General features: G+C 34.3%; 3 protein-coding genes across 4 annotated transcripts; 1 reads left to right on the top strand and 2 right to left on the bottom strand.

Annotated features, from left to right (window-relative positions):
- Positions 1-2,347: 2,347 nt before the first annotated feature.
- Positions 2,348-3,907, bottom strand: LOC111876399 (uncharacterized). 2 transcript variants are annotated; one of them, XM_023872916.2, is made up of 5 exons: positions 3,533-3,907; positions 3,317-3,414; positions 2,862-3,197; positions 2,710-2,749; positions 2,348-2,614 (listed from the first exon to the last, which is right to left on the bottom strand). In XM_023872916.2, exons 1-5 carry the CDS (start codon positions 3,799-3,801, stop codon positions 2,536-2,538), a joined length of 822 nt encoding a protein of 273 aa, XP_023728684.1. In that variant the 5' UTR covers positions 3,802-3,907; the 3' UTR covers positions 2,348-2,535. The 2 variants fall into 2 exon arrangements, with proteins under 2 accessions (XP_023728684.1, XP_023728683.1); XM_023872915.3 differs by having other exon boundaries at positions 2,710-2,764; positions 3,533-3,906.
- Positions 3,908-6,630: 2,723 nt separating this feature from the next.
- On the top strand, positions 6,631-7,969 carry LOC111876400 (uncharacterized). The gene is made up of 2 exons (XM_023872917.3): positions 6,631-7,151; positions 7,470-7,969. The coding sequence occupies exons 1-2, from the start codon at positions 6,798-6,800 to the stop codon at positions 7,629-7,631; spliced, it is 516 nt and encodes a 171-aa protein (XP_023728685.1). The 5' UTR covers positions 6,631-6,797; the 3' UTR covers positions 7,632-7,969.
- Positions 7,970-11,967: 3,998 nt separating this feature from the next.
- LOC128132437 (uncharacterized) lies at positions 11,968-14,110 on the bottom strand. The gene is made up of 2 exons (XM_052769009.1): positions 12,529-14,110; positions 11,968-12,437 (listed from the first exon to the last, which is right to left on the bottom strand). The coding sequence occupies exons 1-2, from the start codon at positions 14,108-14,110 to the stop codon at positions 11,968-11,970; spliced, it is 2,052 nt and encodes a 683-aa protein (XP_052624969.1).
- Between the last annotated feature and the right edge of the window lie 1,649 nt (positions 14,111-15,759).

The raw sequence follows: 15,759 nt of genomic DNA, 5'->3' as shown, positions 1-15,759 counted from the left end.
GTCAGTTATTTTTAATTGTTTGTATGTGTTTTTCTAGCTATTTAAATCTTAGTTTTTTTTATGTAATTTTTATTTTAATTAATAAAGTGGTTTTTATTTTTAATTTTAAGTTTATTATTCATTTAAAGAAAATTAGAAACCAGCAAAATCAATTATTTTTATTTAAAAAAAAAAATAAATGAAGTTTTCGGTTTTCCACACACTTTTGGTTACGGAAAAAAAAATGAGGTGGTAGAGAAAAAATGAGAAGGGTTTTCACCATACACCCTCCATCCTTATCATGGATATCCCTACAAAACCGAAACAAAAGTTGCTAGACTAATCATGACCTAAATAACCCCCTTCAATATTTGGACAGTGGACTTTTTGAAATTTCTTTTCATTTACAAACTAAAAGTCAAACTCATGTTCACTCCAACCAACTAAAAACTCAAACCCATAATTAATTATATTATTAATTAATTGGCTTTTCAAATTTAATAAAATATTTATTAATCTTTTTATAAACAAACTATTTTATTTTTTATTCCATTTTTCAACAATAAATAATACACAACTTGTATTAATTATTTATTCCATTTGGTAAGTAATAAATCCATGCATTATAAATATTATTATTTATTTATTCATTAATAATGCTCTTCAATACTAGTACAATTTAATTTTGTTCTTTGCATATTATTCCTAACATAACAGACATACGCTCAGAAAAAGAATATATATTCATCCAGATATCGATTAATAAATCAACTTAATCGTTTCTTGAGATCTTGCAAAATAGTTGTCACACTAAATTGTCTCAAGCTCTTGGAAAGCTCACCAACACATAATCACCAAAGTAATCTTGGATGAACACACTAAATCCACTCGAGAATCGTGACATTATCCATACATCATATAAGGCTATATGATGGGGTGGTATTTTATCATGGAGTCATAAGCTCAAATTTGATTGCTATTTTCTACCTCGAAACAAAGTTGGCTGGTAATTCTGGAATTCAGGTGTCTTTCACTTCATGCGTTTTTTGATTGCCTTTTTTGGGTCTTGGGTTGCTACTTGGTGTTTGCAAAGCTAGTGTCACTCTTTCATCACTCTCTTCATGGGTTGTATTTGGTTCAAACGAAATTGGTGTTGTTTTATTCCTTGTCTTTGTGCTAACTTTGAGTTGTCTATATATTTCCTGTTTTCGTGTTGTAATCTAAACTCTATATTTGTCCAGTTTCCCATCGGCTATTTTTATTTTATTGAATCTTTTTGCACTTCAAACAAAATACAAGGATACATAATGATGTATAATTCTCCAAAGGCCCCATTCTAAAATTCGTGTCATCATATACTCTAATATATTGACTGCTTTCTCTTTATTCTCAAAATGGTCAATCAATTATATTTCGGACGAGACTTAAACTTTCACCCACGTAGAGGGAGGGCAATAGACACATTCTTTTTGTTGGCTATTTTTAGTCTTGGCAACATCACTACGGGCCCAGTTACAAACACATTGGTCAACATATTAGTCCAAACTTATTTATGAGTTGACAAACAAATGAACAATCCCATTTAATCATCACACAAAAATGGCCCATCTCTTTTAGCACATTTTAAAAATTACTAACTAATCTCATTTAACGCAATTTCACTTCCACAAAGAACCAAAAAAAAAAAAAAAAAAAAAAACCAAATCGAGCAATAACCAAAACCAAAAAAAAAAAAAAAAAATCAAAAAAACTAAAACCGATATTAAACCGGTATATCTGCACCTCTAACACCACATCATCACCCAAATTTTATTTTATTTTTTTATTTTGCAATGATATCCATATATTCTCATTCCTTATTATATAATCAGTTTTAACAAACAATCTACAAATATGCAGGGATGTATAAATTAACACATTACACTTTCATCTTTGTATGGCTAAAGTGATATAAAGATAAATGATGTCTGTCTCAGGCAAACGATGCATAGAAAAAAGCTATTACTATTTTGGACTTAAATTGATCATCCTAACAAAAAAAAATTACCATTTTACCTTTCCGTTTCAAACTAAATAAAAACAATTATTTAGTCATAAAGACAGTTATAAATAAATAAAGTTAAAATATTATGCTATTGTTTAAAAGAATCTTGATTTTATGAAAACATTTTATTTAATACCTACGCTGGGCCTTTTTGTTAATCTTGAGGTTAACTTTATATCTAGAATTTGGACTGCATAACCACAAAACATACTAAATTTCTTGGATGTGTTCTAAAGCCTAAGATTGGGCTCCAAAGATTCGAATCTATTTCTTATACATGGAAAATGCAAACTTCAAACCTAATGCAGAATCATAAAATCATCATTAGCAAAATTTCTTCATTCACCAAAGAGTGCCAAAAACTCGTGCATTTCCTAATGGAACGTATTGACCAAATGCTTACAAACAAATTCATTAAGGAAAATAATAATTAAGAGTTCAAAAACACAAACAAACAACACAAAACTGCAACTTCAAGATTATATCATACCGATTACCATGGGGCTAAATCATCATATGGATTGGATCTTTTTCTTCTTCTTACTTGAAGCAATATCACTTGCTCCAATTTCAATTGACATTCTCTTTGTCCTAAACATAATGAAATCACACTTCTCATGTCAGAAAGAAAGAAAGGCCAAACTTCAAATGGTACCAAAACAGTCAAAAGGAAGCAAACATAATACCTATTAGAAAGCTCATGTGTCTCATTGCTCTCTTTAGCATCTGAAACATGTTCAACTACCCAAACACAATTTAGGCAAAGTTACATTTGGTTATACTGATACATTATCTTAATCCAAATCTTGAAAAACAAAGAATTATGTATATAATATACCTGCTTCGTTTGCATCATCACTTTCTGGATCATTTTCTGATTCTGAACCAGAAGCCCATCGATCTTTTCCATCATCAAAGTCCCAACGGTCTCCTACTGGAGGCATCCAGAACTCCATTTCCTCTGATTCACTATCTTTTTCTTCTGGATCCCTCACTTCAGAGATGATCTTACTAACATCTTCCTCCTCCATTTTCTTCTTCTTCTTCTTCTTCTTTTTCTTTTTCTTCTTCAGACCATCTTCTTTGCTATCTGAAGCCTTTTCTGGTTTCTCCTTGTTTTCATCTTCCACCATATCGTTTGATGCTTCTTTACCAGCTTCAGCTTCCTCTTTTTCTGTTCAACATTGATCATACTTAATATTCGAAATTTCACACACACTCAGGATACAATCAAATCAAACAATCCATGAAAAATTTGCAAAAGGTCATTTCAGAACCAAGCAGAGCACAAACCTAACATGTTGAGGAAACGTTTCCCATTGATATGCTTCCATATATGTTCCTCAATTTTATTCACAGTATGCCCTGTTAGCTTGCAAATTAGCTTAGAACTGTCATACAGCGAAAAAGGACGTAATCAGAAAAAATTAAAGAAAGGGTTGTATCAAGTTCATTGAGTAAAACTGTAAACCCTAATTTTATTTAACAAAAAAAGGGGAGTAATGATACCGGCAAAGAGGGTCTTGGTTGAACATATTGAGAGGAGGCTTATTACGCGCCAAGGCGGAATCGATGAGTCCGAGACGGCAGTGCTTGGTAAGTGCGTAGGATTCCCTGGCATCAGCCGGCAATTCGTGGCCGGTTTCCACGCATTTGTACCTGCCGTTTTCGAGCTTTTTGAATTTGGGTTTGCCTAGCAGGAATTTACCTTCGATCTCTTCTTCCTGTGGTTTTTCCTTGTGTGGCAGTTGTTTACTTTCACTGTTCTTCTTCCCCATTAATCAATTCACAAACCTCACTTCTCGATTCCTACAGTGTCCTCCTGTGGACTACCCGTTCTTGATTGTAGAAGAGAGTCTCTTCTAGGGCACACCAGTGTCACCTTTCAAAAATCTATAAAGACATATCTTAATAAACGGTCCCCATAGTTTCTTAGAATATCAATTTTGGTATTTTTTTTCTAAATTATTATTATTATTTTTGTATTTAAGAATGGTGGTTGTTTAAATTTTTTTGATAGATAGTCTTTATGGTCAATACTGTCGTTTTTGGTCCGTTAAGTTCAAACATACGAAGGAAAAATCATCTTTTACAAATTAAGGGACCGTTCATTAAGTTTTAAATAAAGAAAAAAAAAAGTATTCATAAATGGTCCTTATAATTTTCAAGAGTATCAAGTTTAGTCTCTATTTAAAATATTCTTATAGTTTTAATTTCTATTGGTTGGACCATAACTCATATGAAATGACTTTTTTTTTACCCTTTTTATATTCTTTTTCCATTTTTCATTGGAGTAATTAAAAATAAATAAATAAAATGTTGCCCTACCCTTACCCTACCCAAACCCCTCTCTTTCCTATAATATTCATCTATAAGAGACCACTACCACTGATCAACGCCACGTCACCAGAACTTCGACTTCACCAGACCTTCACCGCCACCAGACCTCCGTTGTCGGAGCACTTGCCACTCAAACGTCTCTTACTCTCTTTCCTTCTTCCACTTTAGTTTTCGACGGTGGCATTATCTAGTCTGAAAACCTTAAAGTTAACAACAATGTTTTGCAGATCCAAGGTTCTGATGGCGTTGTATTCTGAACTCCGATCATCTAGCACTTGTAGGGTTTCGACGGGACAAAGGGGTGGGTAGGTAGGTTTGACTTTTTTTTAAATAGTTTTAATAAAGAAAAATGTAAAAGAAAAGAAAAAGGTTAAAGAAGACATTTCATATGACTTTTTTTAAAGGGTTATTTATTATATGTCTATATCAAAAACAATCATATTACTCTTGGGTAGGTTGAAAATTGAAATTAGTATATTTTATGTTTTTGGTTAAAGTCATAGTTTTTAACGGGGTAAATTTAAGTGAATGAGGACATTAGGTGCATAATCTATGTGGATTTAAGAGGTCTTTGAATTTGATTTTAAAACAAATTTCATTTTTTAATAAAATGTTTAGTAGTTTATTATGTACTAAACAACGTTGAAAGAAAATAAAAAAATGTTTGGATTAGTTGAAAGAAAATAAATAAAAAATCGTCTGGATTATTTTATATATATTACAAAACGCTATAAATTGATAATCACTATTTGGGATATTATCAAACGGTTGTGTTCAAAAGAGATAGAGACAATGTTGAAGATGCATCAAAAAAAAAAAAAAAAAAAAAAAAAAAAAAAAAAAAAAAAGATGAAGTCGATATTGTGGATGCACAAAACACACAAGCAACCAAAAAAACGGACATTAGAGATTTAGTCAATGTTGAAATTCAATCTATATATACGATTATATTGAAAGTTGTTCTTCTTACGATTTTGGATTGAGTCCTATATTAAAGAAGCATATCAATAATTTGGTCATTAACCTATAAAATCTAATCTAATCATATTAAATTAGCAAAATATTTAAGAGTAAAAAAAAAAGTCAATATTATTTATAATTTATCTCCCGGTATATCCCACGTAAAATAAATCAATTTATATATAATGGTTTTGAATTTAAAACTCATTAATTAAGCAAGTCAATTAATTTGAAATTTTGATTCAATATAAATGATATCATTTTTTCCAGATAAATAACCGAAAATCCTTAAGATAATATTTTAGGATCCCATTTTTTTTTGGAAGATAATGATTTTCTTATTGAAAAACAACCTATATATACGATTACATTGAAGTTGTCCTTCATATCTTGGTAGGTGTTAACACTTCCCCAAATTTGGCTACAAAAAGTCATGGATGCACTTCTTGAATCAATCATCTAAACTGAATTTCATTTGTTAATTGGATGCAATGACCAAAATGCAAGATTTGTGAAAATTCATTATTATTTGTTAGTGTTAACCATTGGCAAAATATGAAACTAATATTATATTTTTGTTCATAATATGTTTTTTCTTTCTTGTAATAATTTCTTTGATAAGAAGATATGTATATGTAATTGGGTGTAGCCTGAAAAATCATATTTTAATTCTTATATGGAAAAAATACTTTATAAATTTACCAAATTGAAATATCTGAATTTGATGTTTATGGTTATAACAATGCACTTAAAATGTAATGTTTATCGAATTTCTTTGCAGAATTTAATGTTGTTGGTATATATAACAACTTATTAATGCTTTTGGTTTTACAAGGCCAATATGAAAATAGTCATATGAGCCTCCATGGAGGTTGGTACACCGAAAAAAGTCAATTCATAAAGCTACTACATAACATGTTTTAATTAAGAAGTCGCATCATGTTGTGATAAAACAAAGATCATGTGGATCATTTATATTAAAAATTACTGTATTAAAAAACTAAATCGCTTTAATATAAATATTAAATCTTTTTATTTAATAAGTTTGATTCAAAAAGTCTAAAAATGAATCTAACTAACATTTTTTATTAAAATTTCACCTAAGACAATGTCACGTATTAATGTAACATGTATTTAATTTATATTCCTCACACTTAACGCGGGTCATAATCTAGTATTAAATTATAGCTTATAACTTTATTGTCAATTCGTTTAATTCTAAGTACACTAAATAACAGTCGCACTAAAAGTATCGACAATAATTCCGTGCAAACCATGGAAAATATTTATTTTTACAAGCCTAATACCCAAAATATGCAAAAATGAAGGTTTATGCCATTTGACGTCTTTGATAATGTGTTCTTGCATTTAAGAATAAACAACAACAGATTGCCGCAGTCTCCAAAATCCAAAGCTCCAGCAGTCATAAATAAAACCCTCTGCCGGTTAAAATTTCTGAATTTCCCTCTCTTCCATGGAAATAAACGAAGAAGACTGGGAGCTTGTCAACGACGATGGTTTCGTCTACAAGCGTCTCAAACGCCCCCGTCTTGATTCCACCAGCGCATCGGCTGTTCCGCCTCCGGATCCTGCAGCTGAAGCGAAAGCACGCACAGAAAGAAAGAAGAAGGTGCTATTAAAGCTCAAAACCAAGTATCAGCAAGAGATCCACCATTGGGAACATTTGTCGAACACCTTGAAAGCATTGCAAGACCGTATGCAAAATCAACCATCGTCCACAGTACTGTCAGATCAGACGGTCTCCGTTTTGCTGGAAAATTCGTCAGATTCTCCTTTCCAGGATCTTACAGACACACTCCTTGCTCAGGTATTGGCCCACCATTCAATAATTACCGTATTTGGATGTTGGATTGTTGATGTCGTTACTTGTAAAACTCAAAACTACAACGGATTATTTGCCCAATTTCCACCAATAATCTTCTATTTCTAGCCCTAGTTGTCAAAATTTTCATCAACATTCAAAAGTTCATTTCAATTCTAAGTTGAGAAGTTCTCACTTTAACATCCAGCGTCATGATTATAGCGCTTTTTGGGAATATCTTAATTCTTAGGGCACTGAATTAGAGATTCAATCTATTTCTTGAGGGTTTTGGATATAATTTGAGGGAATTTAATAATTTTGTAGGTTGAAGCTCAGGAAGCCACTATCCGTGAGGTTTCAAGACTATGTGATGTTGCTGAAGCCCTCTGCAATGCTGAAGAACAACGGTTGAAACAACCGTTTTTTGATTTGCCAATCTGGGATCCATCACCAGGAGAGCTAGTTACATCACTATTGGAAGAATGAGGTTTCCTCGGTAGCTGTAGTCTAACTTTGAGCTAGAAGAAAGGTTTCGGATTCATTTACATAGAAGAAACCCTTGATCATAGTGTAAAAAGTGGGTAAACCTCTCTTAACCAAGAATCATTTCTGTAATTTATTTTTGTTTACCAGTGATTGATAGATTCTGCAAATGTCCAATATATCAACCATCCTTGAGCAAATATTGGGCTGATTAGATGTAAGAAGCTAGGTTAGGACTATTGGTTGATCTTGTACAAGCGTTTGAATGTATTTGAGATATTGTACAAATGTCGATTTAGATATTGTTTCTAATGAATCAAGTTTTAGGGTTTTGGAAGGTCTATTTTCTTGGTTTACAGTGGCTGTAATTTGGAAATGTTTATTATTCCCCTACTCTCAAAAAGACGAGGGTATCATTATAATGAGTATTATTACGAGTAGGCATGTGATCCTATGAGTTTAAAAAAAATGGTAAATAGCAGTGTCTCAACTGACAACTGCCCCTGTAAACCCGTCTCAGGGCCCACATGGTTTTTTTAATCACCGAACACTAGCAGCGGCCCGGTCCATGTGGGAGGTTAGTCAAATAACGTTAATAATATTTTGGATGTGTTGGGTTTGAACATTAGATCTTATGTATAGAATTACGCACCTCAACTGTTTGGCTCTCGCAAGGACAATCGTACGAGTTTGAAAATAAGAGAAATGAGGTTTGATATTAGGATTTATGCCTAATAAGTATTTGATGATTTGATATTAATGACTTATTCACTAAAGTGATCATATTTTGAGGTAACATATATTAATATGAAACCAATTTTCAAACTTTAACCAAAAAATCCACAAATACTACAAAAGTATGAACGTGAACTCGCAAGAAACCTTGATATGGCATAAGGCAAACCAATAAACGTTAGCCAACTCAATCTATGCTTTGTGGTGCTATGTATCCTCTATATTGACATTGTTATAAAACGTAGTCACTTAAAAAGTAAAGAAATTAATTAAATACAAATAATTACAACATTAGTTGGATTTCTTTTTCTTGAATCAATAGCAATCCGTGTAACATTTTGTTTCGAGAAGTTTTTTATTCCGGGATTGTGGATAATAAATAAATCAAGTAAAAGCCTTGGGCTTCAAGGAAATGAGGTTTAGACCTTATTGGATGATGATAATGTAGAATAAGTGATTAAAGTCTTGGTTTGTGTCTTGGAGTCAAAGGGTAAAGTAGGAAAAGTGATGTTTCAGACTTTTTTTATGAATTAAGGATTTTATTTTGATGTGTTTTAAGTCAAAAGTAATTAGATAGAGTTATGGGGTTCATAAATACATTTCCGTGCATATAAAGAACGTTGAAAATAGAGTTGAAACAAAAAAGTTATGATTGTTTGACGTTGTAGTGAAATTGGGTGAAAACTCGTTCTCACGAGGTGAGAAGTAATTTTCACGAGGTGAGAATATATTCTCACGACATGATAACTATGCAGCCCAAAGTCCACGAAATTTTTAGGGTTTTCAAAGTATTTAAAGATAAGTATTCATGTTTTAGGGTATTTTCTTAGCCTCCATCATATCTAGATCCTCTTGGTAGAACCCTAGCCTTCATTTTCAAGATTTGAGCCTCCCCTCTCCTCTCTCATCCTTTTTTTTTGGAGTTTTTGGTGGTTTTGGAGCAATGTTTTCATGCAAGATTGATCCTTAAAGCTTGAAAATTAAATATCTCAACTTTTATCTACCTTTTAGATCTTTGTAAGTTATATAGTCCCAACTTTTATTGCATTTCATCTTTGGATCTAAGTGTATTTGGTGTTTTGGTTCATTCAATGAGTTTTAAGTGAGAGTTGGGAATAAAGTTTGCAACTTTATTACTTTCCAAGGTCCCAAGAACATTGTATGTTTCAAATCTAGACTTCAACACCTTTTGATCAGTTTATAATGTTTTCTTGGACCTCATGGACTAGGAAAGTTCTGATCTTTTGTCGTCCCTTTAAGCATGCAAGTTATTTTGGTCATTTAGGCCATTTTAGTGTATTAAAGTTTAGATCTTGAAAGCTTGAGACATTATTATGGATAAAGTTGGAAACTTTATCCACCTAAACATCATGTTGATTCATATCTGAAGGTTAGAGTCTTGGACTTAATGGATTTAGCTGAAAAAGATGCATTCTTGGTCCCTTTGAGACTTAAAGACTAGATCTTGGTTGTTTGGACCATCCTAATGGATAAAGTTGGAAACTTTATCCATTATGAAGCTATTTAGGATCTAGATTTGAGGTTATGGGCTTTGTTCTGAAGAGATTAAGCACTTAATGAAGATTTTGACCCTCTAACCAAAAGTCACGGCGTGGCATAGGATGTGTCACGACGTGACGATGTCCAGAATCGTGATTGTTTTGTCGTTGCATTCTCAAGACGTGACCAGGAATAGTTATGGCGTGACGTTGACTTTGACTAAGCTGACCATTGACTTTTTGACAAATTTGACTTTTGGTCAAACTTGGGTAGAATTGAGTATTTGACTAAGGATTGGTCTCGGTTTGGTTTTAGGGAGTTTGGGTTGGCTGTTCTGATGTTGAGGTGGTTGTTGGTCTTCTGTTGAGTAGTTTATGTAAGTCTTCTCATGGTACTTGTGGGTCGAAGGCACCAATGTCGGCCTACTGGATTATGTTATGTAGAGTGCTAGTTGTCTTTGTGACTCTTGCATGATTGATTGGGTTGAAATATACCCAGGGTTGGGCCCAATATTGTATGCTTAGGTTGAAATATACCCCACGACGGGGGCCATCGATATGTATTGGGTTGAAATATACCTCAAGGCGGGGCTCATCGATATGTATTGGGTTGAAATATACAACAGGGCGGGGCCCATAGATATTTATTAGGTTGAAATATACCCTAGGGCGGGGCCCATTGATATGTATTGGGTTGAAATATACCCCAAGGCGGAGGGGGGGGGGGCAAATTTGTATGATATGTAGTATTTTGGGGAGAACTCACTAAGTTTTGTGCTTACGACTTTGTGGTTTAAACATTTTCAAGTACTTCCAGTTTTAAAAAGAAGAGCACGACTTGATCGAGCTGCATCCCATGAAGATTTATTCTGCAATGATTGTTTATGATTTTATTCTGATGTTTTGAGAATACTTTTATTCTGATCGTATTTTGGGATAATGTATAAATGGTTTGACTTATTTAAAATGAAAATTTCACTCGGTATTTTTGGGACGTTACAATCCGTTTGGCAGCTAATACAATAGATAATTTGAAGAAAAAAAATGATATATGTACCTATCTCCCATCTTTGTTTCTATCTTTCTCTTTATTCTAAAAGGATATAGTTTTGCAGGTCGTGACATTACACAAGATCGATTGGTGTTGTCGGGAGAAAGATATGGTAATTAGGAAAATGTTTCATGAAATAGTATATTTTTCCATCCATATTATACATATCAATGTATATTCATTGATGCGCGCATACCGTTTATCTTGTGCTACATTAGAACTTTTAGCTTCCTAGGAACCAATCGAATGTTGTATGGGGGTTGATGTTGGAAACATGTATCCAATATCATAACTAACTGATGATCCTTTGAGATTTTGGGAATCATGACAAAGTTCTTTTTGGGTTGCCCTCAAGAGCAAGAATAACTAGAAACAGTTTTAGGAGATTAAGGAAATGGTTTATTAATTCATTACATGTTAATAAATTAATTATAATTAATTTAGAATTAATTTTGGATTAATTGGAATTTATTTGAATGTATATGGATTGAATGTTAATTGTTCAATAGTTGAAAAAAAGGAATATCGTGGAGCTCCGTTAGGGGTGCACAGTTTCTGGAGCTTCTAGAAGGCTTCCAAAATGTTTCCAAATAATAGATAAGGAAAAGATTTGAATCTGGATTAAATCTTAATATTTAATTAATTCAAATAAGTGTTATCTGGGAAATACCACAACTATATAAAGGACCCTTAGTGTAACGTCCCAAAATTTAAAACCAAAAATTCCGTTTTCTTAATAATAAAGCCATCAACCAAACATGTTTATAAAGCTCAAGGTTTTAAAATACGGAATCGGGCCTCAAGGCGTTTACCCCTCGCCTCACGAGGCGTAAGCCTCGAGGCGAAACGAGGCGTAAGCCTCAAGGCGGAATAAAATAATAATAATAATATATTATATTAATCATAAAAAACATACTAAATTCCAATTTCAAACATAAAATTCTTACTTAATGTCATCATCCCAAAAATAAAAAGATACTAAAATTCATAATAGTCTTCAAATCATGCCAAATTAGTAAAAACAAACGCATAATAGTCTTTAAATCAAGCCAAATCAACATAAACCAAGGTCATCATCATCTTCCGTTTGACCATCGAGCTCATCATCTTCATCAACCAGATTTAGTTGAACACCTTTCCTCCTTTTTGAACTAGAACTTGCACTTGTTCCAACTTCTGTTGCAACTTCATCCATTCCAACTTCTTCACTATTCTCATCATCTTCAATACTTGGGTCGGCTAACCATTCATCATCAGATGGCAATTCCTCAACAATCAAAGGATCATCATCCTCTCCTAGCTTCTTCTTTGAGACAAACTTTCTCTTCAACTTCTTGTTGTACATAATGTGCACCAAGCTATTCATTTTACTCGTAGTCAACCGGTTCCTTCTCTTTGTGTGTACTTGATTAAATGTACTCCAATTCCTTTCGCAAGCTGAAGCGGAACAAGTTAGACCCAATATTTTTGTTGCAAACATCATGAGCTCGGGCACACTCTCTCCAAAGTTATCCCACCATTCAACTACATAAATAAACAAAAAACCAAATTCATATTAGTATAATATTTAATAATAATTGAAAAATGTATATATAATTATACTTCTAGTTTATACCCGGAGGCCGTTTAAGGTATGATGTTAAAGCCGCATTATATCCAAACAACCCTTTCTTGTACTTAAACTCATCGAGCTGTGAATCAACCTTTTCATTAGTTTCTTGATCCAAGAGTCTTTCCATGCACCTATACAAACCCATTTTTATCTCGGGATGTCGGGAAACATCGGGACTCCACCTATAGCGCGGGTTCAAGAAATAAGCCGCTGCATGCAAGTCACGGTGCATTTGATTCTCCCATTTTTCATCAATAATGTCCCATATTTCCTTATAAGAACCCACATCCCCATCAAAATTTTTGGCAATCTTTTCCTTGCATTCATCCATAGCACCATAAATATAAGCCATTGCTGGTTCTTTTTCACCATCAACAAGTCTCAAAACATGAACCAGAGGCTTTGTGGTTTTCATTGAATAAACCACACTTGGCCAAAAATAAACTTCATCCATGACAATCTTCTTGACAGCTATTCCATCCGACTTCTTAGCCCAAGCACAATTTGACCACTCAGTTGAAACAAACATCTGTTGTAATGGTTGTTTCAACTCGTACATGCTTTGTAGTGTCAAAAATGCAGTGGCAAATCGGGTGGCAGCAGGGCGAAGAAGATCTTTCTTTGCAAACTTTCTTGCTAAGCTCAAAACCCATTGATGGTTATGAATAAAATTGCTTACTTTTTTCGCCTTAAGTAAAGCATTTTTGTTTTGTGGCAAACCTCCAATCTTCTCAAGCATCAAATCTATGCAATGAGCAGCACACGGAGTCCAATATAAATGTTTTCGCTTCTCCATCAACAAAGTACCAGCAGCTTTGTACGCGCTTGCATTATCTGTGATCACTTGAATGACAATATCTTCACCGATTTCCTCAATAACACCATCAAGTAGCTCGAACAACTTTTGTGCATTTTTTATGCAATCTGACGCATCAACAGTTTTCAAAAAGACTGTCCCATATTGATTGTTCACAAGAAAGTTAATCAAGCTTCTGTTTCTAATATCGGACCAGCCATCTGATAACAATGAAACTCCTGTTTGCTTCCATGTAGCTTTTATGTCATCAACAAATGTAGTGGTTGTCTTGACTTCTTCTTTTAAAATCCAAGTGCCCAACTCGTGTGCCGAAGGAGGTTTTAAGTCACGACCATAATCACCAATTGAACGCACCATATTTACAAAAGCCGGACTCGATGCAATATTAAATGGCATCCCATTCTCATAAAAGCATCGCCCAATATCCAAGCAAACTCTATTGCGGTGTTCTTTAGCCTTCGCTGGTGTCATCTTCTCAACCGCTACTGTCCCTTGGTCATCATCAAGTGGAATCTCCATATAATGGTCTATCGGGCCTCTAACCCCCTTGGTGCTAACACTAGGACTAGAATTTGCACCCATAACATTGTTATTGCTATTGCTCATATGGTATGATCCACAACCCACATTTTCCTCAAAATTAAGTTGCTTAGTGAATTTCTGATCTTGATATGCTTTTAGATATTGTTTCATTTCTTCCTTTACTATGTCGGGCACGTTTACACAAGGTGCAGCATCTTTTCGTGATCCAGCAAGATGTTCCTTCATTCGTTTTACCCCCCCCCCCCTTTGATGACCTTGCTACAATAGTTACACTTGAGATATTTGTAACCTTTTTTGGCACCCTCTCCAGGTACTTGTACCTCTTCACTATGATCCCAAGCTGGATCATTTCGTGCTCCTTTAGAAGCCATTTTAAGTCCAAAACTAAATAAATATTCTGCAATTACCAAAAGGAGAGTGTAATTGCCAAAAGAAAAGAAGATACAAACTCATGAAAACACAGTAAAGTGGATAGAATTTCCAATTTTTTTTCTAACCTTTGATTTGAAGTAGTCAAGAGTCAAGCAACCTTCAAGAAGTCCAACTTCAATTACAACTCAGTACCTTCGGATTTTGATGCAGAAGTGGGGAGCAACTTCGATTTTAACTCACAAGTTGATGACCATGTTCGATTTGGCTAGCAACAGAAGAAACGAGAAGAGAAAAGAAAGAAGAAACGAGAAGAGAAACACAGAAAAGAAAGAAGAAACGAGAGAATAAGGAGTGACGGCTGGAGAAAATTAGGTTATATCACGTGATTTCTTTGGTCAAAAAGTCAAAAAAAAAAAAAACCCCTATAACGCCTCTTACGCCTCGCCTCAAAACGCCCCGCCTCGGACCGCTTTTCACCGCCTCAAACGACTGAGGCGTGCGCCTCATTCTCCCCCTAAGAAGCGTAGCCTCATAATCGGTTTTGGACCGCCTCGCCTCGAGGCGCGCCTCGAGGCGTACGCCTCGACCGATTTTTAAAACCTTGATAAAGCTATAACGGAAAATCAGAGTACATCAATCAAACATCTCAAATACATTCGAGTCAAATAAGACAAAAATCATGGTGTGTGTGATGCGATCATCCCGAGTTCTTCCCCTTTGATATGGAAGTACATGAAACATAAACTAAAAACCGTAAGCATGAAGCTTAGTGACTTCCCCAAAATACCTCATACCATACATATTAAACATACAATGTGATGGGTTTTGAGCATAGCAAACAATCCTATGTGTGCATGCAACCCTAATTGTTGGATCTATGTTTTCTCGATTAGACATACAAGCATTGAACACAAAAACTAGAAACCCTAGGAGGCATGTATAATTTTTGAAATTAACTAAAATAGGGTTAAGATAAATACCTTAATTGTTATGTAGTAATAACAATGGTTTCCTTAAAGATCTTGAACTCTTGAGAGCAAGTGTCACAAGTGTAACACCTCTAATGGCTTACAAACACACCAAGCAAGAGGATGAGAGGATAGATGAGGAGGAAGCACTAGAATTCGGCTCTTCTAGGGTTTTTGGAAGCATATCACCGAAATATCAAGGGGTCGGGGCTCTTTATACAGTTGTTGGTTGCTTAGAGCCAAAGCTAGGGTTTGCTGGTGGAAACCCTAATTTCCAGCTTAAGGCCTAAGCAGCCCATGTACTCCTGATCCTTAAGGCCTTGGACGAAAATTCTTAGGGCCTCCCTAGAATTTTCGGCCAACCGTGTAACATCCTGTTTAATCATATATGAGTTCTAAGCTTTGGTTCGTAGAGCCTTAAGTTTGTGACAAGTTTATTGAAGCGTAGAGCTTCTCGTCACCTTTCCGTGGAAGTAAGAATCGCTGGAACCGAACTTGTAACAAAGAAGCTATGCTAGTTTGGAAGATATGGCA

This window comes from Lactuca sativa, chromosome 2 (genome assembly GCF_002870075.4).
Source record: "Lactuca sativa cultivar Salinas chromosome 2, Lsat_Salinas_v11, whole genome shotgun sequence".
Classification (NCBI taxonomy): Eukaryota; Viridiplantae; Streptophyta; class Magnoliopsida; order Asterales; family Asteraceae; genus Lactuca; species Lactuca sativa.
The sequence above is the reverse complement of the archived record's forward strand: the minus strand, read 5'-3'. Positions and strand labels throughout refer to the sequence as shown.

Coding starts and splice junctions, on each gene's coding strand:
- LOC111876399 (XM_023872915.3), bottom strand. CDS start 3,801: ATGGGGAAGAAGAACAGTGAAAGTAAACAACTGCCACACAAGGAAAAA. Junction 3,415..3,532: donor AACCAAGACCCTCTTTGCCG/GTATCATTACTC, acceptor GCTGTATGACAG/TTCTAAGCTAATTTGCAAGC. Junction 2,615..2,709: donor ACACATGAGCTTTCTAATAG/GTATTATGTTTG, acceptor CATTATGTTTAG/GACAAAGAGAATGTCAATTG.
- LOC128132437 (XM_052769009.1), bottom strand. CDS start 14,110: ATGAAGGAACATCTTGCTGGATCACGAAAAGATGCTGCACCTTGTGTA. Junction 12,438..12,528: donor ATACCTTAAACGGCCTCCGG/GTATAAACTAGA, acceptor TTATTTATGTAG/TTGAATGGTGGGATAACTTT.
- LOC111876400 (XM_023872917.3), top strand. CDS start 6,798: ATGGAAATAAACGAAGAAGACTGGGAGCTTGTCAACGACGATGGTTTC. Junction 7,152..7,469: donor CAGACACACTCCTTGCTCAG/GTATTGGCCCAC, acceptor ATAATTTTGTAG/GTTGAAGCTCAGGAAGCCAC.